This window comes from Tetrao urogallus, assembly GCF_951394365.1.
Source record: "Tetrao urogallus genome assembly, chromosome: 5".
In the NCBI taxonomy this organism is placed as follows: domain Eukaryota; kingdom Metazoa; phylum Chordata; class Aves; order Galliformes; family Phasianidae; genus Tetrao; species Tetrao urogallus.
Genome location: NC_136818.1, coordinates 30,159,034 through 30,185,290, shown reverse-complemented (window position 1 = coordinate 30,185,290; position 26,257 = coordinate 30,159,034). Strand labels below are relative to the sequence as shown.

General features: G+C 42.2%; 1 protein-coding gene across 1 annotated transcript in view; it reads right to left on the bottom strand.

Moving 5' to 3' along the window:
* Positions 1-2,480: 2,480 nt before the first annotated feature.
* RNLS (renalase, FAD dependent amine oxidase) overlaps positions 2,481-26,257 on the bottom strand; it is a gene marked incomplete at both ends in the record, with an annotated part of 66,253 nt that continues 42,476 nt past the window's right edge. Inside the window, 3 exons of the mRNA XM_079535530.1 lie at positions 2,481-2,633; positions 6,867-7,042; positions 14,954-15,127. Of these exons, the coding sequence (XP_079391656.1) occupies positions 2,481-2,633; positions 6,867-7,042; positions 14,954-15,127 (503 nt within the window). The remainder of the gene's footprint in view (positions 2,634-6,866; positions 7,043-14,953; positions 15,128-26,257) is intronic.

Genomic DNA, 26,257 nt, shown 5'->3' with positions numbered 1-26,257 from the left:
CCATCTTAAAAAAAAAAAAAAAAAAAAAAAATTGTTTAAATTGACTGAATCTGAAGAAACAATAAGAAAGAGGCATTTTGATAGACTGTCATGAAATTGGGAATGATGGGAGCACTTAGCATTTGAGACTCACCATGATTCAAGTTTGATCAGAATTCTGGCCTTAAAATCTCTGAATCTGTGATTACCAGGTATTCTGAGGTCTAACAATGACCAAAACTGTAGGATGGCTGAATGGCTAGGGTCAGAGGTAGCTTTGCCTTTCTGCCATTTGCAGTACTTAGGTCTGCTTCTGACGTCAGGCATCGTTACTCTCTGGAGCATCCCTATTTGTGAGGCAGCTACAGAGACAATTTAGTGTTATGTCAAAGATGTCTCATTTTCTGTTTTCTGCATGCCACATGCTTTTCAGGAAGGTTATGCATTTGGCTTTTCAGTGGTTCAGTAGCATTCAGAATTGAAGAAGGGAAAGGAAGTGCAAATTTAAGTGTGCTTTAAGCGGCTTTGAAACAAGGGACAGAAAGAGCGAAGACTAAAAGAGCATATCCAAGCAGACAGGTAAACCTGCAAGCTGCCCCTTCACCCTTGCAAGGACACAACTGACTTTATTCCCACATCCTTCTCTGTGCACTAAGGCAGAGTTTGGATAGACAACAACTGGTTGGATAGAGTCCCATAAGCCATCAAATGGGTCTAGCAATGGTGCTCCCCACTGCCATGGTGGCAGCTTCTAAGGGTACTGACCACCCAGTGGGATACTGTTGTGTGTGGTTCAGCATCAGAGAATAAATGTTTCTCCTTTAAGAACCTATTCCTGGAGGACACCTGGATGGAAGCTGAAAAGCAAATATGAAAAATATAACTAGTTCCTCTGTTTTGCTTCTTTTCATCTAGGTTTTCCAACACTGCAATATCAAACTTTGCTTCAGCTTGGACTTCAGTTGCTTTTGAGCTAGACCAAACCAGTACTAAACTCCTCGACAAGTTAGTTTATTCCAGGGCCATGTGGAATGGCTACCTTTCTCCTTGGGAAAAAGGAATTCAAGTGTAGAAGACCTGCTCACATATGTGCTCACCATTCAGTGATGGAAACCTACAGGTTCAGAGCTGATTGGAGCAGACACAGTAACATTGAGTTTTATACTTGATTACTTCAGAAAAGTAGAAAATAATCAATGAATCCAGCTGGTGCCATAAAATATATTTTGAAGATGTTTTAAAAAATAATTTAAGTCTTAACATTCTTGGTCACTTAAAATACTCCATTAGGAATAGCCAAAAGCAGCATTAAACTACTATGCTCAGTTGCCTGTGAATGCAGGATTTTTGTGAAATTAGAGGATTTAAGGAAGAGGCAGAATTGTAGTTCTTTAATGGATGCATGGTTAAAATTCTGCCTGTGGAAAGTAGTATTTTTTGTTTTTATTGCTGTAGTACATAGAAGTGCTAAACTTGTGGCATTTGATTTAGGAGGGCAAGGTAAATTCAAACTTAGTATAAATGATTTCTTTGGTTAATTACTAAGCAATTTTAAAATGGATTTCCCAGAAACATTGTTTAGTAGAAGTACTTAGAAGTACTTGAACCTGACAGGTAGTATTTTCGACACAGTTACACTTGTTTTCTATTATTTTAGGAATTCAAATCATATTCCCTGTTCATTCACTCACATCTGTATTTATATACTTCCCTAGACCTGCTGCTGCATTTCTACACTTGTTCTGCCAAAGAAAAGTATAGAGCTGTCTAGAACTCATCCTGCTTTCAAACAAACTGTTTACTTTAAATCAGTTTTTATAGCAGTGGTGATTTAACTGCAAATGGGAAACGTCAGCGTAGTTTTCTTATTAACACTCTATCATGGAATATGCTTCAATTATTTCCCCTCCTTCTCTGCCTTTGCCAGAGAAAGCAGCTAAGCCACCTGCTGCTTTTACCGTGACTGCTTCATTGCCTGGGAGGAGGAAAAAGCTGTTCCTGATGTGGCGGCCTGTGCCAGCACACAGACACAAGGCACTGGTCACTCTAACATGGCCAATAGTCTATTTTGGGGGCACATCATTTCCTGCAGCAGCATCAATCTCTTGTCATGAGCTCTTCCACCAGCCGCAACCAGGGCTTCAGAAAGCTGCAGGGTAAGAAAGCAGGGTGGCAGAGATCCAGAATGCCTCCTTTGTGTTTTGTCCACACCAGGAGACATGGTTAGACTTACAGCAAGCCATCCAACTTGGAAAGCACAGCTGCTAGAACTCAGTGGCTTTGACTAGAGATATCAAGCAAAGTAACCACTCATCACAGACCCTGGAAAATTCATTTAAATTCCATTTCAGTAATTATTACAGAACACCACTAGATCTTCCTTTATTACTTTATTTTTTGCAAGATAGAAGCCAGTGGCTTTCATACTAAACTAAAATTCAATCCATCATAAAAAAAATTAATCATAAATCTAGACTATGTTTAGCAGTGAACAGCAACAGTTATAAATTAGACCTCACACTCTCTGCAAGACTCATGGCAGACTCTATGCAGCCATCAAAGTTGGAACAAGTAAATCCATCGCCCCCACAAATCAGGAGAGGTTGAGTATGAAGAACCATTTGTCCTGAACAATTGGGCACTGCTTTTGTAACCTGAAAAAGAAAAGAAACAGGGAGATACAAAAGAAAGTATATTATTTACCTGGATTCAATGCCAGAAAGATCAGTACTACCTAGAAAAATGTCTTCATATGAAATGCTCTTTCCATCCCAGATTTTAGATTCTAATATTAACCATCAAATAGTAAAATATTTATCTTGAGGAGTTAAGTAATTAGAATAATGCTCTCCTGCATATGGAAAGCAGAAATTTTCCTGCCCTGTCCTGTCTTATTCTCAGTCTGTTTCAGCAGAAATAAAGCCTGATCCTGGATAGTTCATGATGGGCAGTTCAACCCAAAAGCCTTCACATGAAAATGGTTTCTTTTGTTTCAAAATCTTCCCATCACAAAATGTGTAAAAAAATTAGGAGTTCAGGAGGTAAACACTCTGAAATGGAACATGACAAAACATCAAACAGTAAAGAAGTTCATGGCCTGAACACACAGAAATCAATACAGAAACTTTGAAGGATTCAACTACTGTGCTCCATAGTTGTTGGCTTTATTTGCTTCCTTCATCATCTGAGACTACAGCTGAGGCAAAGCATTTAAATGTTAATAGAGCAAAGACATTTAATCCAAATAAACCAAGTCCTCTGCCCTCTGACTCACAAAGAGAGCAGGCACGGGAACTGTGCACCAACACCACTATGCTGGAAATCTGGCCAAGCATGTGTGCTAGATCTCATGGTCTTACAAGATCTAAACATAGATTAGAAAAGCCATTGGCTTTTTATGTTATCCTGTCTATTCTCTTAAATTAGGATCACTGTGATGCCACACTGACTTAATGGACAGAAGTTGAGCAGCACAGCCCCAGATGAACCAAAAGATTCACATTGACCAGCTCTGCTCCTCTTTTCCTTGTATATGTCCCCTCTGTTGGCTCCTCTGAGAGCCAGAGAGTGGGATAGCATGGCAGGAGAAGGAAAACACTGACTGTCCACATTGTACCAAGCCAGTACATTCCACAGTAGCACTGGTGTATGTCAGAACAGAGATAAGGTAGCAGGGGCAGCAATGGTAAGCATGATAGCAAAGAAGGTCCACGTAAAACGAAAAAGAGAAGAGAGACAATGCAGCACAGATTGATGATGTAGTTATGAGAGAAGAAACACTGGAAGAGATGTTCGGGTAAAAGGAATGATGAAACACGACCCAAGGATGAAACGCTGAAATAGAAGAAAAAACATCAAGAGTGACAAAGAGAGAGGAAAAAAAGCAGCACAACGATGGAGCATAAACAGAGATCAAACCACAGAGATTATAAGGCATGATATGGAGAATGTAATTTTCTTTCCATATTCCCTTGATTTTCTGCCTTGCTTTTGGTCCAAAGATACGTTTTGGGTTCCTGTGCAGTAAACTGTTACTGAGCTCTATTGTGGCAGTGTCAGCTCCAGTGAACACGATCAAGACCCAAGGCAACTTGCCGAGTCCAGGGGATTCTTCCAGTGACTCAGATGTACCTCACCGTTGGCAAGAAGAAGGCCCACAGTTATAGAGCAGCCACAGAAATCAAAAATAATCCTCACTACAAAAGCAGTAAGCATGCACACATATACATATGTAGAGGCAAAAAGTGAGACGCAATGCACAGGTGTATGTAGTGAAGTCTAACAAAAAAAATCCCAGTCATATGCATTTAGAATAGGTATTGTCCAAAATTACTTTCAGCTACATAGCCCAGCCTGTCGGATCTCTAACCTTGGAAGACTTAGTGACTTTTACAAGGGTGGATAGTGATAGGACAAGGGGGAATGGTTTTAAACTGAGATAGGGGAGGTTTAGGTTGGATATTAGGAAGAAGTTTTCACACAGAGAGGGGTGATGCACTGTTCACAGGTTGTCCAAGGAGGTTGTGGATGCCCCATCCCTGGAGGCATTCAAGGCCAGGCTGGATATGGCTCTGGGCAGCCTGGTCTGCTGGTTGGTGACCCTGCACATAGCAGGGGGTTGGAACGAGATAGTCATTGTGTTCCTTTTCAATTCAGGCCATTCTATGATTCCATGAAGACTTTAATACTCAGCAGGAAAAACCCATGGTGGAATTGATCTAGAATTGGCAACAGTTATGCTTTAAGCAAAAGGCTGAACTAGAGACCTGAAGAAGTCTTTCTGTGGTCCAGTTTCTATGATTCTGTGTTTTGCCAAAATCCCTTGCACATGTAAAGTGCCTCTGTACAAGGGATGGTTTGGGATGCTCGTGGCTCTGAACGCTAATAGTGTCTTATCATAATTAAAGCAGGGGATCCACAATTGCATCTGTGCTGATCAGCAGTGTAAGTAGAAGTTTGGAAGTCCTAATCCCTCATCTGCCATGGATAATTGTAATGTCTGCATTTTAATCCCAGGATTGTGTTTGGCCATGTGAAGGACACTACAGACGGATTTAATTAACAAGCAGGATAAATCCTGTCTAAAAGAGTCAGGGGAAAGATGCACCAATCTTATCAATTCCCCTTGCTTCAAAGACAACTGGTTATTATAACTGAAAGTAAAGACAGCTTTACGATAAAGGGGGAACTCTGTTCCAGATATTTAATTCCGGTAGTGATTATTTTACAGGGTGCACACCTGGCAATAGAGATCTCTTACTGAGGTAACTGATCTGACCTATGCTAACTTATTCGCAATTACATATTTACATTCACCCACTGAATTAAAGATTAGTGATAATTCTTCCTGTGACACAGACATAAAACTCAAGCAACCACTGGAACTGGTAATTTTAGTTGGTAGCAGCAGAGTAGGTAGCACGCAAGAGAGGCAGAAGATAGTGGGAAGAGCTGTAAGTTGTACAGTGGTATGGTGTTCGAGAAAAGTTCAATGTCATGAACATCAGCATTATCTTCTGAACAAACATTGTTCCTGCAATCTGGTGGAAATGTGGCTGAACACAGTGTTAAAGTTATTGCAGCTAAGAGAAAAAAGAATCCCAGGGGCAGAATTGCATAGTTCAGCTGCATGCTGTTTCTCTTCATGATAAGTGTGGATGAAGTGACAGATTTCTGGTAGCAACTGTTTTACCAGCATAGCCTCGTCTAATTTTATTTAGAAATACTTCTTACTTTGTTTTGGGAGCCCTTTCCAGACTTGATCAACCAAGCACTTGATCAAAATCTCCGTAACACCTCCAGCGTTTGTGCTCACATGCAGTTTGAAGGAAAAAGGTAACGCAGAAGAAAAGAAGACAGAATCAGAAAAGGGTGAATTAACAATGGCAACTGTACAGACATGCCATAACTAACGAAAAAAAAAACCCTGAACCAATAAACAGGAACATACAAAACACATGATATGAAGCATCTAACACATAAATGCATATATTAATGCCATTTTCATATGACAACAAACACTGTGCACTGGAAAGTGACTTGCAGACTACCAATAACTAATTCACAGAAAAATAAACTTTGTCCTAAGGAGACCAGATTCTCGTCGCTGGATGCTAATCAAGGGGTACAAGCAGACTTCACAGCCATCATCTACAGTAACTTTTCCAGACTTCATAAAAGGAGAAATTTTTAGGGAACTGCCTTAAGTAAATATTTTGCATTGACTTCCACATTCAGTTTCACCAATGTAATTTAACTTAAGAGGCTTTGGGTAAACACGTAGATATACACCAATCCTTGAGGAAATTGCCAACAATTTCCTTGGATTTTTAAGAGACGTCTGTAAAATATACACATTTTACTACCCTTAGGTAGTTTACATTAAAATACTTTTTGCATAACATACTGTTAAATTGAAGCAGGCCAAATCAAATAGTAACAATTAGTATATCCAAACACAAGAACTCTCACTATTCTGTGGTAGGGTAGGAGTTTTGCTAATAAAGCCACATGCTTTCAGAGGCAGAAGAGACAGAGTTAGTCATATTTTTAAATACCAAAAAAATCTCAGCAAAGCATGTGGGATTTACTTCCTTCCTGTGCACTGCTCCTATTCCTTCTTATGAGGATTGTTGCATAACTTAACACTAAGCCAGGTCTACTACCTGAAAACATGACTAGAAGTGATCTGGCTATAGCTAGCCAGCCATGAACACTGCTCGTGGCCACTTGGAGGAGGGCATTATGGATATTGCATGGATATCTCTTCCTTCTCCTGGCTCTGAGGATGAACACCACCGGGCTGCATGATGTCCTTTTTCTCAGGATACCCACTGTGCCTGTTCCACAACAACACCCTCCCAGCTGCTTGATCAACCATGGGTTACCTGTGAGTATCTCCACTTGTGACACTTTACACTAGCTGCTTTGGGCAGGGAGGGCACAAGATTCTCCAGGTGGCTGAGAATTAGCTGCTGCACCTCTGCAGGGTCTGAATCCAGATGCTCTCTTCCAAAAGTCACCGTTGTATGAACTACAACTGAGGGTCCAATTTCAGGAGACTCTGAAATGAAGAAGAGAGATGCTTCTAAAAGATTACTCATTAATTACGCATTCCCTCAATACTGCCCATTGTGTCTCTCTCTAGCCTAGAATTAAATATGTATCTGCAGCACCACCCTGTTCCTCCAGTGGGAGAAACACAAGAAACAATACAAGTTATTTAGAAGAAGCACAGTACAGAAATCAAGACTTTTTTCAATATTTGTAATGGCTTTCCCATTGCAATACCTCTACTTTTCTCCTAGAGGAACCCCAAGGCAAAGGACAAAAGAAGGAATAGTGTTTGCAGAGTTTGCAGTGAAAAACATCTGCTTACTCTATAATTGATTGCATATTGGCCATGCAATACTACCTACATAACTGACACTAGAATAAAACCAATACTTTACTTTTGTGGAGGAGAAGGGAAACAGAAGCCAGGGCAGGTTGGCTTGATAAATCATTATCTTGATCTACACAAGTGAACTCGAGTTTTGCTGTTCTAGTGACTTCTAGGACATCAACATGGGGTTGTCTACATACAGGTTTTGAAGAGTGTTAAGCTTCATGCAATCTGTGTGTAGTGAAAATGCTCAGTCACAGCCCGAAGCAGTGATTGAGCATCTGGTGGGAAGGCAGGGCCAACCCAGGGGAGCTCAGGTACATGCAATGGACCTGAGTGACTGGAAGGGATGGAGTGAGGATCCACACCCTCCAAGACCTCAATGAAGGGTTGGCAGTGGATACAAAGGTATCTCTCTGGAGATCCCTTCCTACTTGTAGACCTCCCAGAGGTAAGCAGCTTACATCCTTTATTTCTGTGCCCATGGCTGTTGCATTTGAGCAAATGCTTGCTGCAGCCTGAGACATTGCTACTCCCTCCCTTAGAAGCAAAGTCTTTTCAGGCTAAACCTCTGTTTGAACTATCAAATTCCTAGAAAAATATTTCATTTGCAGAAAATGAGCATTTTCTGACCAGATAATCCATGCAGAAAGAGGGAATTGAACGCTTTCCAACCATAGAAACCAACCTGATAGAAATCTTTACATCTTCATTGTCACTGAGGATACATAAGGCTCCTCCTTTGAGAAGCCAACGTATTCCACCTTTTAGAAGCAAGCTAAACTTTATTTCCGATAAACTTTCTGCTTATTTGCTGATCGCTTCAGATTACACAACTAAGACACATCAGGGCCTAGTCCAAGCACTCACAGAAAACATGAAATGATGGTTTTCACTTCAACTTGGATGGTCCTTACACTTAGTCTCTTTCTTAAGTGGCTCAGTCAACTTCTACTAAATGTGGGTGGAAAAAAAGTGCATGATCTACAACCAGCGTGGATATCGGATGGAGGTAAGGCAGATCTGGTGTGAACACAGTTGAGTGAAACAAGACCTAGAAGCAGAGACTCAGCCAAAGAGGCCATCTTCTTCCCCAGTGAACTGGCTGCCTGAGCGTAACCTTCAGTCTCACCTTCCTGACATTTCCCATCCCTACACTGGTTTCACAAACTAGCACAGGCCATTACCTCTGTTCACATCAGGTTTTCCAAATGTCTGCAAAATTCATGGGAACGCCACTCAGTCTGTCCTTCCCACTTTGAGGTGGAAAACAGGTATTCCAAGCCTGTTGTCTGTATGTATTGCCAGGGATAGATAACGAAGTAGGGAAGAGGATTTTTTTTTTTTCCGTATGTGTGATTTGGCAAATTCTTCCACATAAACTTGGTAAAAAGGCTCATTAACAACTAAGCATTTTATTACCATAAACACTCATTGCTTGCTGTGACTTGCTGTAGCCAATGATTCTTGGACAGGGCCTGCTTCTTCCAGATCTCACATCTCTTCCATAGCATGTACAAAGCAAGTTTCAGAAGAACAGGCAGTTCGAGTTTTTAATTCCTCCTTAGAGCTACTCATAGCTTGGAGAGCTTCCAGAGACCACTGAGTCACAGCTTTCCAGTACTGAAATACACAGACTGTAGGGATCAAATTTAGCTTCAAGTCTTTTTTTTTTTTCCTACAAAAATATTGGCTAACGGAGGAGTTTAAAATAGATTTTTCCCTGAAAGCAATGGGGGTATCTCAGCCTTAGTGCCTTAAAGCTCTTGCACCAGGTATGAATGACTGCATGTTCAGCTGCAGCAAGCGCAAGCCTGGTATTTTCTTCCCAGTGTGTTTAGATCAGGCTGTAACGGTTAGTTTAAAAACTAAAAACTTGGCAGGGCTTCTCATGAGATTTTCATTTCCTTTATTTGTGGTGAGATGTGAACACTCTATGGCCGTGATGGTAGATGACAAAGCATCATGGGAGATGCAGCAAGCCAGGGAATGCTCGGCAAAGTGTGGGTAATGATGTGAAGGCAAATGGAGGCAGCAAAAAGCTTTCATCTGCTCCCAGTTCTCCCTCCTCTCATCCCAGCTGCACAGCAATTAATCCAATCAGTTGATGTGGTGGAAGGGGTAGATCAGAGCTCAGATGAGACAGCAGAGTTGGCTGCAGCTTTTATAAATACATCATTAGCCAACAGCCACTCTGCCAGTATTGGCAGAGTACCCCTCCAATCCACAGTCACCGAGGGATCCCATGGAAACTTGGGAGCAGCATGCTTCTGCCTGGTGTTTTAGTCCTTCCAGCCCATGCTACACCAAAGCTGCACTGATGTCATGCCTCCCTCGGAGTGCTGGCATCCGGACTTGTGCCCTATGTTCAACCTCTCCTTGGTGGCATATAGAAGATGCAGGCCTAAAAATGTAGGTTTTCTTTGTTTCAGTGTTTTCTTCATTTTAGAGTGAATTTCTTTTTCATCAAACAGAATTAACATCAGCACATGAAAAGTGAAGAACATGAGGATTTTCAAGACTCAGTGTGCATCCATGTAAACAGAAAGGAACTGTGTGATCTTTGGCATATTTTCCCATCCAGCCCCACATCCTGCCTGTGGCAGTGGTGTTGTCACAGCAGTGGCTACATGCCCGCTTTGGGGACCTCGAATTTGCTGGAGTTGCTATTTCATGAGGATGAGTTGATGTGAGATCCAGATTTAACAAAACCTTCCTCCCAGAGACATCTTTGCCACCACCATGTCTTGGCCACGATCACTAACTACCTGAGTTATTCTGAGCAGCCTGAAGGGCTGAAAGGAGCGGTAGGAAGGATGTGAACAATTTGTTTCTTTTTTTCAAAGTAGGACGTTCCACCACTCCTTCCCAGACAAGTTAAAAATATTAGGGTCTCTACACCCAAGAAACAAGTGATAGGACAAGAGCAAATTGCCTCAAGTAGTGCCAGGGAAGGCTAAAGTTAGATACCAGGAAAAATTTCTTCTCTACAAGGGTTGTGAAGTACTGGAACAGGCTTCTCAGGGAAGCAGTGAGGTCACCAACTCCACAGGTATTTAAAAGACACGTAGATGTGGAGATTAGGGACGTGGTTTAGTGGTAGGCTTGGTAGTGCTGGATTAACAGCCGGGCCTTAGAGGTCTTTTCTAACTGAAACAACTCTATGATTCTATGATCAAACTCCAGCTGCACTATCAGCCTGACTAGAACTTCTTAGTAAGTCTGAAACTAAATCCAAGGAAAGGGAAAAGGGGAAAAGAAAAGGGTTGAAAAATAGAAGCTAGGAATTAAAAAGTGAGGATCTAAGTGCATCTTCCATATCCTAAAGGGCTGAAGACAGAGCCAAACTATTTATAGAAGTTCAAAGTGAAAGGACTTGAGAGAACGTATGCAGTACTAAGCCTGCTAGGACTATAATCGTCCAGAAAAAATGACGGAGGTAATAAAAGTTACTCTGAAAAAGACCAGGAAAACAGAGCCAGCACTTTGGCTTGTCGCTCAGGAACATCTGGTGTCAGAAAGGTGGCTTCTACATTTGGATAACACATTTAATGCAGAATATAAGATGGAAAAGTACAGCGTCCTGGGTGAAGCAAAGTTGCTAGGGCTAGAAGCATGATTGCACTATTACGATAATAAAGACTTATGACCATTCCTTGCACTCATTCTTTACAGCAGCGTAGTGGCAATATGAACAGCCCATGTTGCCAAGTCCTCCCACAGAGACCTTGTTCTGCCCTGGTAAGCCTAGAGTACCCAATTCACCATGGTAAGCCCAGGTGTAAACTCTGCTCCCATTGTGGCCACATCCTCCTTACCACTAGTCTTAGGGAATGAAGGGAGTAGACAGTTTAAGTGTTTCCAGAACCAAAAAACTCATGAACACCCCAATAAAAGTACAGCATACCTCTTGTCAGAGAAAGCCCAGTGTGAACTGTCTGCTCATCAAAATCTTCTCTCTTGCAAAATGCAAAAGCTGCTTTTGTATGGTACAGTTGATGAATCTATCCCAAGGTCAGGGTTCAGAGTCTCTGAACCAAAAAAAAAATTGTAGAGATTTAAATGGTGCAATTAGCTTGATCCCTGGAATCCACAAAGGCCTGAAGCTGAATGTTTCTTTAGCAAAGAGAACTCCATCAGTGCCTGAGTGCCTGAGACCTTTAGTATTCATTTGGCAAGTGGTCAGTACGGTATCCATAGGATTCTGGGAGTGTGATGTGTTGATAGGCTCCTATAGGAATTGTGTCAAGAATTTCTCTCATTCCTGTCCAGTGGTGCAAAACCTGGAGTCAGAACAGATGCCAATGAAAAAAAATAACACTTGGTTGCTCCCTACCCCTAAGGAAGTTTTACTCTGAACTGGGAGTTGTGCTTTGCTGTCCAAAACCCATTCTGATTCTGGATAACATGAGAGGAAGGAAAAGGGTTTTATCACTGCCATGTCAAACAAACTCTAAAAGCAGGGCTGAGAGGAAAGTGCATGGAAATACTGCTGGACAGTGCAGAGAGCCTCATATAACTAGGGGGAAAAAAATAAAATATATATATATATAAAAGAATAATGAATAACTTCAGCAAACCTAGAAAATAAGCATGGGAGGATTCACTTTCAAAAATTATTTTAAAATTAGAAAAAGATACTCAAATTACACTGATCTTGAAAACCTGCAAAATAAACCTTCCCTCTAAATTATATAACGTCACAATCCTCACGTAAAAGAAGAGTACTGCTTCGATTTTTGTGCGTCATCTATCTTTAATCCTCTGGAATACAAAGAACTGCAAAGACTGCAGTATTTCAGAAATGAGGCTTGAAATACCGAAGGATTACCACTGTCCCCCCCCCACCCGACCAGTTTTAAATATTGATGGAGTGTTTAAGGCAGCCAATCAGACAAATATTTAATATTCATACATAGTGCGCAGGGAATTCAACATACATTTTTGTAGGCTCTTTCTTATGTAACTTTTGAGCATATTACCTCTATAGATGGAGATGTACTTCACTGCAACACTGCATATGGGAAAGCTGTCCTCACGGCAGCATGCAGCCCTAGGAGCAAAGGCTGATACTTCTGGAGAATGATAGACAGACCCGCCTCTCTGCCATTTCTAATTCGTACCAACAAACTGATCCTGTTGTATAATTACAACAATGCTGAGAACATACACCTGATAAGTACTGCAGCCACATCCGATGGGCAGAAAAGCAAATTTCCCTCTTAAGACTGAAGCAATGATGGAGGGATGCACTGCATACAGTGTATATAGGAGAGTGTATACGGCCTAGAGGAGGGGAGGTGGAAGTAGGGAGCATTCAGGCATTAATATGCTGGCTCTCTGGAAAGGATCAGTCCTGATAGGTTTCAGCTGCTTCTTCACCCAGGGAACTGAACACTAACATAAATTTTAGCCTGAACATTTCTGCTTTCTCTCTCTGATCACTGACACTTTCATTGTCACCCATCTTCCTCCGATGAATCAAGATCAGTCAAGGTTGAAGAATGGAGTAAAGATGAATGTCTGGTCAGCTGCGTGACCAGAAGGACTGGAGCCTGGACCCCATTTAAGGGCTGACTGACACTGAGGAAGGATCTCTCTTTCAAGATTGCTCCTCCTGGAGTTTTTCCTGTGAGCCCAGGACACAGATAAGCTTTTCCATTCATTTCTGATGATCCCTTTCCAACATGATAATCTTTTCAGCTATATGCTCTCTAAAGACCAGCCTAGGTTCTCTGTATACTTGTCAATTCAACATCTGTATACTTGTTGATTACACACCTTTGACCTAAGCTCAAATCTGCAAAATGCAAGTTCACCAAGAAAGACAGTACAGCTAAGACATATGGTTGACTGTTTATATATCACAAGGAGGGCCTCATGGGACAGAAATCATCTTCAGTTGCTGGAAAAAAACGACTTGTGTAAACAGATCTCTCTCATGATAGGAAATCTCAGTGAGAAAGGTATGTGTCAACACAGATGTTCTAGTAGTTAGATGTTAACAATATGCCCCAACAAATACTTTGCTTGCTCTTTGGATGAATTTCCTTTGGAACTACCAGACACAGTAACTGCTGATTTGATAACTTGATTTTTGTTACATATTCATTGCTCTCATTGTTGGTGCTTCGAATCCACATGAGTGATCAGAAAAGGAAAGGATGGGTGAGTTCCTCACCTGAGCTGTGTCTTCTGCTCCATCAGAATCAGGCGGCTGGGAGAGAAACACCAGTAGGTGCTATTAACCACCAGGTAACTCATCCTTAAACTCAACAGCGAAGATGTTGCATGCAGGAAAACATCCAGCTGCACTTTGTCAGCAACAAGAAGACAATGACAGAGGAAGAAAATCACTCTGTATCTGTTTTTTTTTTATACTCTTATGCACTTGCTATTGGCTCTTGCAGGAAGAAGCCCACCAGCATATTATTTGTCAGCCATTTTTTTTTCTTTTAAGAATTTAGCCTATTCATACAACTACACTAAATTATTTGCACGAATAATAAAATTGGGCTTGCACAGCGGTGAGTTTGTTCATCAACTTTGCTCTCAGCATAAACTGGTGAGGGTGTTTTGATGTAAGGGCAAAGTTTGCAATGCCCATTGTGAGTAACATCACTGGTGTTTATGGACTGCTGGCAGGAAATAATGAATCCTGCTTGAACAAGAGAGACTGCGTACAGGAGTCTCCTACATCTAAATCTGAACATGTTTTAGCACAGTGAATGTCATGATGTGTAATAACTACCTCTTGAATTTTTATATGATGAGAATCCTTCCTTGCTCTGTAGCAGTGTGTCACCATGCTTATTATGGCACCCTAAAGGTGTGCAGATTTTCATTCCCCCTTCACCAACATGGCTAAACTCAGTCATCATTTCAATGTGAGCAAGCAATAGAGTTGGGAAGTATTTTCAGTTCCCAACTTGCTTGATTGCTAGCAGTTACTCTAGAGATACTCTATGCCAATATATTTCCCAGACCTCTTGGTATATGGAATATATTTAATAAATAAAACATATAGCTATTTCATTGCTATCTTCCAGAAACAGATGAGAAGTATCTACCTAGTGGGATGTTCTCCAAGCTTTACTGAGCAGCTGTACAACATGCAGCCATTTGAAGGATTTTTCCATGATTATGAAAGCAAACTAACGAACTCTGAATTACACTAGGCAGCCTCAATTATATAACTTGTTACTACTTCCAAGTGTAGTTAGTGGAAAGAACAGGAGTTGAAAAGTAATGGATGACGGGAGATAAATTGGCATGGTTATGAATCAATGTTTAAACAAAGGAACTCAAACACTTTCTTGGAATAGCAACATTTTGATGTTTCAAATCCCCTGACACTGGTTTCATAAATGCAGTAATGTAAACCATGTGTTGGGTGGTGATTTTCTGAGGACCTTCCCGCTTTCATTGTGTATTTTATTACAGGCTAAATGTGACATTAAATGCTATCTACCATGGCTTAGAGTTAAATACTTGCTCTGTTCAGAATATCAACACTCAATTAAACAGCATTTTTCATGATCTACTCCCTCTATTGTCACTGTGTTTAAGGGAAATAATGGGAGCACTGACCTACATTGCGTTTCTTATTATCGATGGAGATGAAGCGTATGCAGGGATTATCGGTGATGTACTTTGCAGCCCAGGGGACATCAATCCGTGCACCGACTTCATAAAAAAGTCCCAGAGCATAGCGGGAGGAGTAGCTTGCTGATTCCAGTTGCTGCTTTTGCCTTTCATTAATTACTGTGGGGGGAAAAAAAAAAACAAAAAAAAAACCCGAGACAATTCAGACTGTCCTTTTTCTCTCAGAACATTAAATGCATGAATTCTGTGGTTAAGCTGATTACTCCTTCCTGAAAACAACCAGACTGCTAAAACTAAGAATCTAATACTAACCCTAGTGCTTTGTAATATTTTTCTGGGACACCTCTTCATGAAGTTTTAATGGCACATTATGCAGAGTATGTCCTTCATGTGCAACCCTCCCCATCTGTGGGTTGTTTATCTTCTAGATAACGTTGCGAGACTTTGATGCCAGCTGACCTCTTCCCAAACATTTTCTCTGAAGGTGAACAAGTATTTCTTGGTAGGAATAAAACGTGTCAGTTTGCCCCAACAGATAAAGTGAACGATCACATGACTTTGCAAAAAGAACCCAACAAATGACTTCATATATTAAAAAAAAAAACAAAAACAAAAAAAACCCAACAAACACAGGAACTCTTGAACTTCTGGGAGAAATAGCCACATAGACCCTCCAGTGTCTGAACTGCAATTCAAATAGACATAAAAAACACCATGGCATTTCACTTCAGCGCTATGTTTTTGGGTTGTACTGAAATAGCCAGACTACTAGCACATTTGTGATTGAAAGTAAAGAAGAACTTGTCCTAAATATTTTTTAGCACAGCATGAGGGGGGACAACCTGAGAAACTCTCAGAAAGGAGAAGATTCCACAAAGAGTTTGTAGTGAAGTTCAATAACTTTAGCTGAAGGCATTTTATGGCAGGTTAGAACATTTCAGAGCAACTGTGAATCCACTTCTCCCTGTGATTAATTCTGTCTTCCAATTGCTTCCCATTAACATCTGCTTTTTGCCTCAGTTTTCCAGTCTTCACAAAATGCTGCCCAAAGTAGTTCAGCCTGGGATAGACAAGCCCCATGCATGAAGCCTGGTTTGCCTGCATGCCTTGCCCACTCCACAGCCACTTCCATATGACAACATTAGCATGCATCAAATTATGACTGGCCTTGCTGTCGTGGCTAACATTGCTCCTCAAAACATCCAAAACAGAAAGGCTTCACCACATGCTACACCAGCATGTGTTCTCTCTTTGGGAACAAATATTTCCTGCTCTGCCAGTGTGATAGTCCAGTACCCAAGCTATAAATCAAACCTCCTTGCTTGGTCCAGTATCAAGGGACTCTTGAGTCCTGATTCAGCCATGCTAGCAGAACATTTTACTGCAGGACACACAGCTGAGAGCATATTCAATCACACTGAGAAGTCCTTGCAAAAACTGTCATGGAACTCAGAGCCTACTGGTCAGCAAAAAGATCCATTCCCACTGCTGCTGGTGTGCTCACCTCTCACAAGCATTAAGGCTGCTCACGTCTGGATTCTATTTAATACTATAAAAGACATGTCAGGGCTCTGGCTGCCATTTCAGCATGCAGCAACTGTATGTATACTAGTGAATGAAAAGTGCCAGAGAGGATTCTTCAGCGCTGGACCTGGTGGCAAACTCAAGGGAACATTCACCTCACAGTGGAATGGCCGCTTCCCAGACTGAGGTCAGCATATCCCCTGGTCTTGCCCAGCCTACATCATTTGCTCAAAAGAAGCTTACCCCAGCAGAAATATTGTGAGGGCCTTCACACATCCAGGATGGGGGACATCTAATCTGTGTTATGCACTGGAGGAGGAGTCTTTGAGCTCCATAAACTGCTCTATGCACAGAGAAGCCCAGAAGAGACCATGAGCACACTAAAAAGCTTTACATGCAGAAGACAACAAGTAGGTAATGGCGCCATTCCTGTGCCCACCCAGAACTGCTGTCAGCTTCCAGATGTGACCTCAGAGGGCTGTTCTAACTCAGGTTCCTGGCTGTTTTCCCCCACTTCATCACAGCTTCTGCACCTACACCAGCTTTACCTAATCACCAGCACACCAGAACACTGAAAGTCAGATGTTATCCCAAATCTCTTCTGTAATAAACCTTGAAATGCACCCCCCTAAAAGGCCCAGAGATTTAAATTATTTTAGTATAAATACTTCTGGAGACAGAGAAATATAAGGGGCAGATAAAAGCAACAATCAACTTGTGAACACTGGTGTCACATTCCATAAGGGGTAACCAGATTCTTGTTGGTCCTTTACAGCTGGAGAGGGGAAAGGAGGAGAAATAAAGGATTTGGAGAGAGATGGTAGTAATGTGGCAAGAGGAAGACAAAGGACAAGAGACAGGACTGGATGAGCAAAATGTACTCTTAATAAGCTTCCTTTCTCTCTCCTGTTTATTTTCCCCTCTGCGAAGTTGTGGGGACACCTGCTCCTGGACCTGTATCTTTTTAAGGAGGATCTGTTCTACCTCCTTTGGTAAATGTAAAAGGAAAACTGGCTTCAACAGATGAAGGCTGAGTTGGACTACCCGATGATAAGAAATTGGTTGAAAGATCGCAGTCAGAGGGTGGTGATTAATGTTCAGGTGGAGGCTGGTAATGAGCGGCGTCCCCCAGGGCTCTGTCTGGGGACCGGTGCTCTTTAACATCTTTATCAGTGACACTGACGATGGAATCAAGTGCACCCTCAGAAAGTTTGCTGATGACACCAAGCTGAGTGGTGTGGTCGACACAGTGGAAGGAAGGAAGGGATGCCATTCAGAGGGACCTCAACAGGCTTGAAAGGTGGGCCCAGGTGAACCTGATGAGGTTCAATACGGCAAAGTGCAGAGTTCTGCACTTGGGCCGGAGGAATCCCAGGCATCCATACAGACTGGAAGAAGCCCTTGAGAGCAGCCCTACAGAGAAGGACCTGGGGGTCCTGACGAAAAACTTAACATGAGCCACCAGTGTGCTCTTGCAGCTCGGAAAGCAAACGGTATCCTGGGCTCCATCAGAAAAAGGGTGGCCAGCAGGGACAGGGAGGTGATTTTCCCCCTCTACTCTGCTTTTGTGAGGCCCCATCTGCAGTACTGTGTCCAAGTCTGAAGCCCCCAGGACATGAAAGACAGAGAGCTGTTGGAGAGGGTCCAGAGGAGAGCTACAAAGATTATCAGAGGGCTCCAGCACCTCCCCTACAAAGACAGGCTGAGGGAGCTGGGCTTGTTCAGCCTGGAGAAAAGAAGGCTGCAGGGTGACCTCATTGCAGCCTTTCAGGACCTAAAGGGAGCCTACAAACAGGAGGGGAATCAACTCTTTGAAAGGATAGATAACAGCAGGACAAGGGGAAATGGTTTTAAGTTGAAGGAGGGAAGATTCAGGTCAGATGCCAGGGGGAAGTTCTTTACAGAAAAAGTGGTGAGGTGCTGGAACAGCTGCCCAGAGAGGCTGTGGATAACCCGTCCATCCCTGGAGGTGCTCAGATGGACGGGGCCCTGGGCAGCCTGGTCTAGTATTACATGTGGAGATTAGCAGCCCTGCATGTGGCAGGGAAGTTGGAGATTCATGATCCTTGAGGTCCCTTCCAACCCAAGCCACTCTGTGATTCTGTGATCCGTTCCTCATGGAATTCAGAAAGTGCTATAAGTATTGGGTCAAAGACCCCTTGGTGCCTGTGGTCAACTTCCCTTGGCAAAGCTGCCTTCACCTAAATTATGGTGTAGTATCCCATTCATCTTACCATTGGTTTGTGTCCAAGACCCAGTAATGGTGATGCAAGAGCTGCTCTTCAAAGCCATTTCTTCTCACTTGACCCAAAGCATGTCCTGGTTGAGAAACCAGGCGACTCCCATCAGTGTCAAGAAGGGGATTAGGCACACACATGGGGCTTGCTGGAGAACTGCCCCAGAGAAAAGGATGCCAACATGATGGGACCTTGAGCACCCCACCTAACGGGAAACATTCCCCACTCTCCTCTCAAGCTGTGAATTTAACAGTACAGGCCCTCAGTGTCAGCATCTACGAGCTGTCTTGGAGATCCTTCCATGCCTACTCCAAACAGCGATGTTATCAACTTCAGTAACACTCTGTGCCAATTTCCAAATATAGATCACACGACAGTGGGGACAGATGTGTCCCGAAATTCCCATTCTCACACTTCCCTCTCCCCAGCCAGCATTGCAAGACATGAGAACACAGCCTTGCTGTCTGCCCTTGGGTGTCACTTCATCCAGGTAAGGACTATGAACAGTGGAATTCTGAGGAGTCTGTCACCACTGGGCCCCTTTCATTATAAGTAGTCACAATGTATTTACATATATTTGCTGTGCTTCAAAAGAAAATTAAAATCCTATGAATGAGCAAATAAATATAAAGCTGTAATATCCCATCTAAACCATCACTTTTTGTCTGGCAATTATTTCTCCTGGAGGGAAGAAAATGAACAAAACCTCTTTCAACCCAAGAAGCAAATTCCCCCAGCAGAGCTTAGCACAAAGAAAACTTCGTGCTCTGCGAATATCTGAGATTGGTAAAAATTGCAGCGGTGTTCGGGCTGCATGGCTCGCTCTATATCCCACCTCTGGTCTGTGTAAGATCATACCTGCCAAGTGACATTTGCTTGCTTATTGTGTGGAGTGCTTCAGTGGGTACAACCTTCACAAGCTCAGTATTGCCAGCCAGCTGGCTCTAAGCACCTCGTTTAAGACTTGACATTGCTTTACAGACCTGTCTTCACAGGCTGTAAAGTTGCAGAAGGTGTTTGGGGTTGTTGGGGAGTGGATGCTGAAGAGTAGCGCCGTCACCAAGGTAAAGTTACAGTTCTATAGACAGTCGTTAAGCCCATACCTACATATGGAGCCTGGAAGGACGATGCTGGCAGAAAGATCAACAAGAGGTGCCTAGGTTTTTGAAAAAGTATGCCTGTAGTTCATGAGACTCTAAACTGTTGCAAATTTAAAAGGCAGAGGAAGATTATATTGTTTGAGATGACAATAAAGCGATATCATGGTCAAAATCTACCAGCAAAACTGACAACCAAAAACCTGAACGGTATGCAAGACCAATGCTACAGGTTTTAAGGCTGATGTTTCATTCTTTTTATGTTTCAAAAAGGGCAAGTTGATCTAAGGACACAAACAGAGCCTTCACTCTCAATTTCCATGCTTTGATTGATTTAAATGAAAACCAGACTGTTGCTTTAATGTTGTGTATGAAACCATAAAATAATTATTAATTTTTCCCATTCCAACAAAACTGGTTAAGATGATTTTAATAACATTTTGGGGGGGGGGGGGGGGAAACCCAAACCAAACAGCTTTCAGAACACAGAGTTATCCAGCATACAAAAGCCAACCACAGTGATATTTTTGAAGCAATGCACAAAGACACAAAAATCATACAGTTTCCACTGAAAAACTCAGTACAGCTGCACTGGGAACACCACTGAAGTAAGCGTCCTCTGGAGATTCCATCACATCAAAGCAAGGGATATGTATACTTTATTTGCTGTTTCTCCAGACACTGACAGCAGAGTGGATTACTTATCTTTCACACCCCATAAATACAGCCAGGGTCTTTTATCTGCTGTTCCAGGACTTTACTGTCACCTCACTGCCTCACTCACACTGTGGGAAGGAGAGGACCTAGAGATCCCCTTTGGCCAACATGAGGAGAGCTTTCAGCTGGCAAGCAGGGAGTACAGGCACTGCACCACACAGGAGTTCAGCACTAAGCCTCAACAGCAAGCAGAGGAAGGGTTGAAAAGTGCACCTTAATCTGCAGAAGAAAGGAAACACCTGAACCATTCACCAGCAGGGACTCTGGTGAGGACTGGACTCACAACTGCACTTTTGAGCAAGCAGAGATAGGAAAGGAACAACGGGAGGCCAAAGGATTCAGGTCAGTTCAAAGTTTTGTGCACCTGTTGCTGTAGGTCACAGCTGCTGAGAATAGGGCAAACCACAGGGAAAAGAAGATCGTAAAATGTAAGATGCAGTTAAAAAAATGTTTTGGAATGTTTTACTATTCCTAATTCAGTACTTCTAAAAGCCAGCATGTTCTTTTCTCCCCATGAAGTCCCCACGTGGTTCCAGAGCTCAGCTGGGATACTTGTATTGAGCTCTTGTGGGATAAGTGCACAGGGAAGTGCAGACAAACTTTGGTACATCTTTAGCTTTAGTGGGAATGCTTTTAGAGCCTATGTTCAGCTTTATGACCTTCCAGGACTATCCTCCCAGTTCAGTGTCACCCCTGCTCCACGTAGGCCTGCTTTCTGCACTTCCTTAAGCCATTCATAGCAAGCAGGTCAGACACTGAGAAATGGAAACAGCCTGACAGCTAATGTGATTTGTGTAATGGGATGAAACAGCCTCCAGTATCCATCCTCAGGGATTACAGGAGGAAGGTTGCCCTTTATCCCCCTCTGTTTGAGTTTCAGCAACAAAAATTTTGGATGAAGCTTTGTCAGCAAATGTGCCTCGGCACCCATTCCCACTTCGAAGTATTTGCCAAGAAAATGTTCCCTGCTCTCCTGAAAGGTCAACATCAGGGGATGGATAACAAGATGCCTCTACACCCAGGAGGAACCTGGCCATCTTTTCCAAATTTGGTAGGCACTGAATGTTTTGCAGCAGATGAATTAAAACTTTTTACATCACAAGGACCCCTGGGATATCCTAATGCTGCTCAACTTGCTCCTTGAGTAGAAAGGCTTTCCATTCTTCCGCACATTATTTCTGTAGTCATACACTCTTCTCACTTCAATAAGCTCGCAATTGATGCTATCCTCATTAGGTTTTGTTATTTTCTCAGATTGCCTTGGTCAAGACTTTATTTGCAGTATCTGACTTACTGATATGCTGACACAAATTCATCAACTAGATGCCATCAGTGACACAAATATCTTTAAGTGGCTCGTGGTCATCTGTAGTAAGAAAAAGTTTAAAAGGGAACTCTGTGGTTAAACGGTAACACATATTTTTTAGCTTGGTACCATGTTAATAGATTTTATAGCAGCATAGGCAGCTGAGCTGAAGTACATGGAGACACCGCTTATTTTCACAGCTGGTGAAGTGCTGCTACTATTGCTCTGTTTGGAACATAAATTATTCAGAGTGGTATATTACCTGAAGCCTTCCATGAAGGATGTTTTTCCTAAGAAGGCTTGTTGAGCTTGTACATGGATTTCCTGAGCATGAAGCTGTTGCTCCAAGGTGTCTAGTCACATGGCGAAAAAGGAGAGAAGACCCAGGCAGTCCCCTGCTGCATGGCCGTTAGAGCTGACACCACGCCATGACGCTGGCTCTCTGCCACTGCCATGACCATTTCAATATGCAGACTGTTCCTGCTTCTGTGTTTGCGTAGGAGGGAGCAGAGGTTATGAGAACGAGTGGGCTTTTAAGCTCAGCTTCCTTATCAAACTGCTTGAGATTTTAAAACACACAGCAGAACAGTTAAACATAACTGCGCCTGTATTTGCATTGAAATACTCACTGAACACTTCTATATAGTTTGCCTTTTCTTGTTAGGCTCTGTTTGAATACTGCTGTTTGAATGCAATGCAGTGCTTGGTCTTGTGTGCATGTCCAGCCTCAGGATAACTTAAATAATTATTTCAAATCATTGTAGTCCTGACTGACTTGACAGAAAGCCACTTTATCTAAAGTTTATGGCACGTGAAGGAAACTCAAATGCATATTTAGAGAATGACAATTAAGCAGAAAGCAAAAAAGCAGAAAAAAAAGCAGATTTTTATGAGGTTTCTAATGATTCCGAGAAGAGCTAAGCTTCAATATATGTCCCCTAGCTGTACTAACCAAGATGACTACCAATCAAATAATTATTAAACTAAAATCTTCATCAATTTGCACAATAAACAATCACATTTATTTCCTACAACACTGTACATTGCATTTGAGTCAACTGTTGCTGTAAGGAGTGAAACAGAACATTTTTAGGCAGTGGTAGCAGGGTAGAAGGCCATGAGTGCAACCTTTGACCTGATCCCCATGTTACAAAGAACAGGATATGAAATTCATAAGCAAGTAAAACTGAAGGAGGAGACAAGAACTGAGTATCACGGTCTGAGCTCTCCTTAAAATCACATCACCGCCCACTCAGGGAATGAAAGCAGTTCTGTCATGGTTTGAGATGCAAACCTTTTAGCTGGGAAGCTTCTGCGCCCTAAGATGAGCCAGAAAAGAAGAGGACTTGTGTGGCTGAACAAGGAACTTTTTCTGAGATTCTGGGAGAAAATGAATTTATCCCCTGGGGAAGAAGGGACAGGCAACTCAGGGAGGGCACAAGGAAACTGCTAGGCTATGAAGGTAGAAAATTGGAAAGGCTAAAGCCCAGCATTAGCTCATCTTGGCCATTGTGATTAAGGACAACAAAAAATGTTTTTACAAATAAACTAATGGTAAGATGGGATTCACCCAAGCGTGATGAGGGAGCTGGTGGATGCGATTGCCAATATGCCTTCCACTGCCTATCAGTGGTCCTGGTCAACACGAAAGGTCCTAAATGACCAGAAATTTGCCAATGTGATGAACTAGGGAATTACAGGCCTGTCACCCCAACCACGGTGCCAGAGAAGGTTATGGAACAGATTATCTTGAGGGAGATCTCACAGCAGGACAACTGGGGGATCAGACCCAGACAGCATGGGTTCATGAAAGGCAGGTCCTGCTTGACCAACCTCATCTCCTATGATCGAGTGACCCGCCTGGCAGATGAGGGAAAGGTTGTTGATGTGATGTATCTGGACTTCAGCAAAGCCTTCAATTACTGTCTCCCACAGTATCTTCCTTAAGAAGCTGGCATCATGTGGTTTGGACAGGTACACTCTTTGCTGGGCAAAGAACTGGATGGAAGGCTGGGCCCAGAAGGTGCTGGTGAATGGAGTTAAATCCAGATGATGACTGGTAATGACTGGTGATCCGCAGGTGTTAGTACTGGGCCTGTCTTGATTAATTTCTTTACTGATGACCTGGATGAAGGGATTGAGTGCACTCTCAGTAAGCGTGTAGATGGTAGGAAGGCATCAGAGGGATCTGGACAGGCCAGTTCACAGGGCTGAGGCCAAGAGGATGAAATTCAACAAGACCGAGTGTTGGGTCCTGCTCTTTGGCCACAACAACTCCAGGCAACACTACAGGCTTGGGGCAAAGTGGCTAGCAAGCTACACAGAGGAAAAGGATCTGGTGGTGTTAGTTGACATTCAGCTGAATGTGAGCCCAGGTAGCCAAGAAGGCCAATGGCATCCTGGCTTGTATCAGAAATAGTGCAGTCAGCAGGACCAGGGAGGTGATCATCCCCTATACTCAGCTCTAGTGAGATACCTTGAATATTGTATTGAGTTTTAGGACCTCACTGCAAGAGGACGTTTTGACGTTGGAGTGTGTCCAGAGAAGGACAAAAAATCTGGTGAAGGGTCTGGAGCACAGGCCTTATGAGAAAAGGCTGAGGGAACTGGGATTGTTCAGTCTGGAAAAAAAGAGGCTTGGAGGAAATCTCATAGCTCTCTACAACCAACTGAAATGAGGCTGTGGTGACAGGACATAAGGCACTGGCCTCAAGTTGTGCTATTGGAGGTTCAGGTTGGATATTAGAAAGAATTTCTTTTCCAAAAGATTGGTTAGGCACTGGAACAGGTTACCCAGGGAAGTGATGGAGTCACCATCCCTGAAGGTGTAAGGCTAGATGTAGTACCTGGGACACAGTTACTGGGCAATATTGGTTGGTAGGTGGACGATTAGACTAGATGAACTTAGAGGTCTTTTCTAACCTTAATGATTCTATGCTTCTTCCAGATTTTCTGGGGAAGGAAAAGAAATAAAAACCTGTATGGAGCCAGGAAGACATACTGACTCCTTCCAAAAAAGAACCTGAGTACTAAGGATTGGCCAAGAGATCTGGGATTTATTTGGAAATTTGGTACACCTGCAAACAGTTCCAAGAAATTATGTAATAAAGACCGAATAAAATACATGTAATACACACATACTGTATGTCTGTATATAATACATATTATCTACATATATTTCACAAATGCACGCTGCATTGTAGGCATCTGCAGATAATAACACAGAATGTATAAGCTATGCTATCACATTACTCTCATTAGCACTACTGCAAACACGCTTTTCATACTATAAGCAGAGCAATACTTACTAAAAAATAAGTTAAGCTCATTGCCACATCTCCTCTGGATTAATTCACAAACTAATCTACAAATTAATTCAGGTTCATCTTCCTGCTGTCTCTTATTATTACTGAGGACTTAACATAAGTTTCTTCCTACATAAGTTACCAACTGTTACATAGAGTTCTTTTATTCTCTGGCACCAAAACGTAAAAGCTCATTACTTACATAATTTTAATCATAAAACATTTAGCAAATTATTTATGCACCTGCTGTACACTGCATTGAGCTGCACGATGAAGTGAGAAGATTTATTTTCTTGGAATATGACACTAGTTGCCAAAACAGCATTAAAAGCTTTTCATGGCAACAAGCAAAAATGCTGTCTTACTTCCCTGTGTAATGACTCGGATGGAATAAATACATGAATTTTGCCCAGTGCTTGTGGCTGCTGCACTGCAGCTCCTCACTGACTGCAGCAGATGAACCTAATGGCACGCCAAGCTTTGCACAGCTATCAGAGGCTTGCCCCCAAGATCTTAGCTCAGATCCAGTCCTTGCCATGTCTTCCTATTGCTAAACTAAGTCAATACCTGCAGCACAATATCAGACGGTGGTAATGCGCACTCACAGGATCAAAATGCAGCTTCACAATAATGGGTAACAAAGATATTTCAATTTAAATAAGTAACGGAGAAAATGCTTTCAGGCATTAATTATTGAGGAAGCCACTAGAAATCAGAAAAAATTAACTTCTTTTGCTTTCCTTTTCAAGCATACAAGCATTCTTAGTTTATTATCAGGAAGAAGTAAAAGCGAAGGGTGTAAGGTAGAGTTGTTGATAATAATATTAAATGTATTTTATAAATTAAAATGGATTGCAATCCCTTCAGAAAGCTACTGGTAAAAAGCAGAGGAAAGGCACAGGTACAGAGAAATTCCAGTATCAAGTTCCTAGAAAATTAATGACAAATCACACAAATATTTTGTAGAAAATACAGACTAAACTATATTTAGATAAAGTCTGTCATTTTCTACTCTTGGAATAAATCTTCTCATCATGAGCTTAAATATAGGAATATATTCAATTGTAGTTTAAACTCCCAATGAGGCTTTCAAGTTGTTGTTT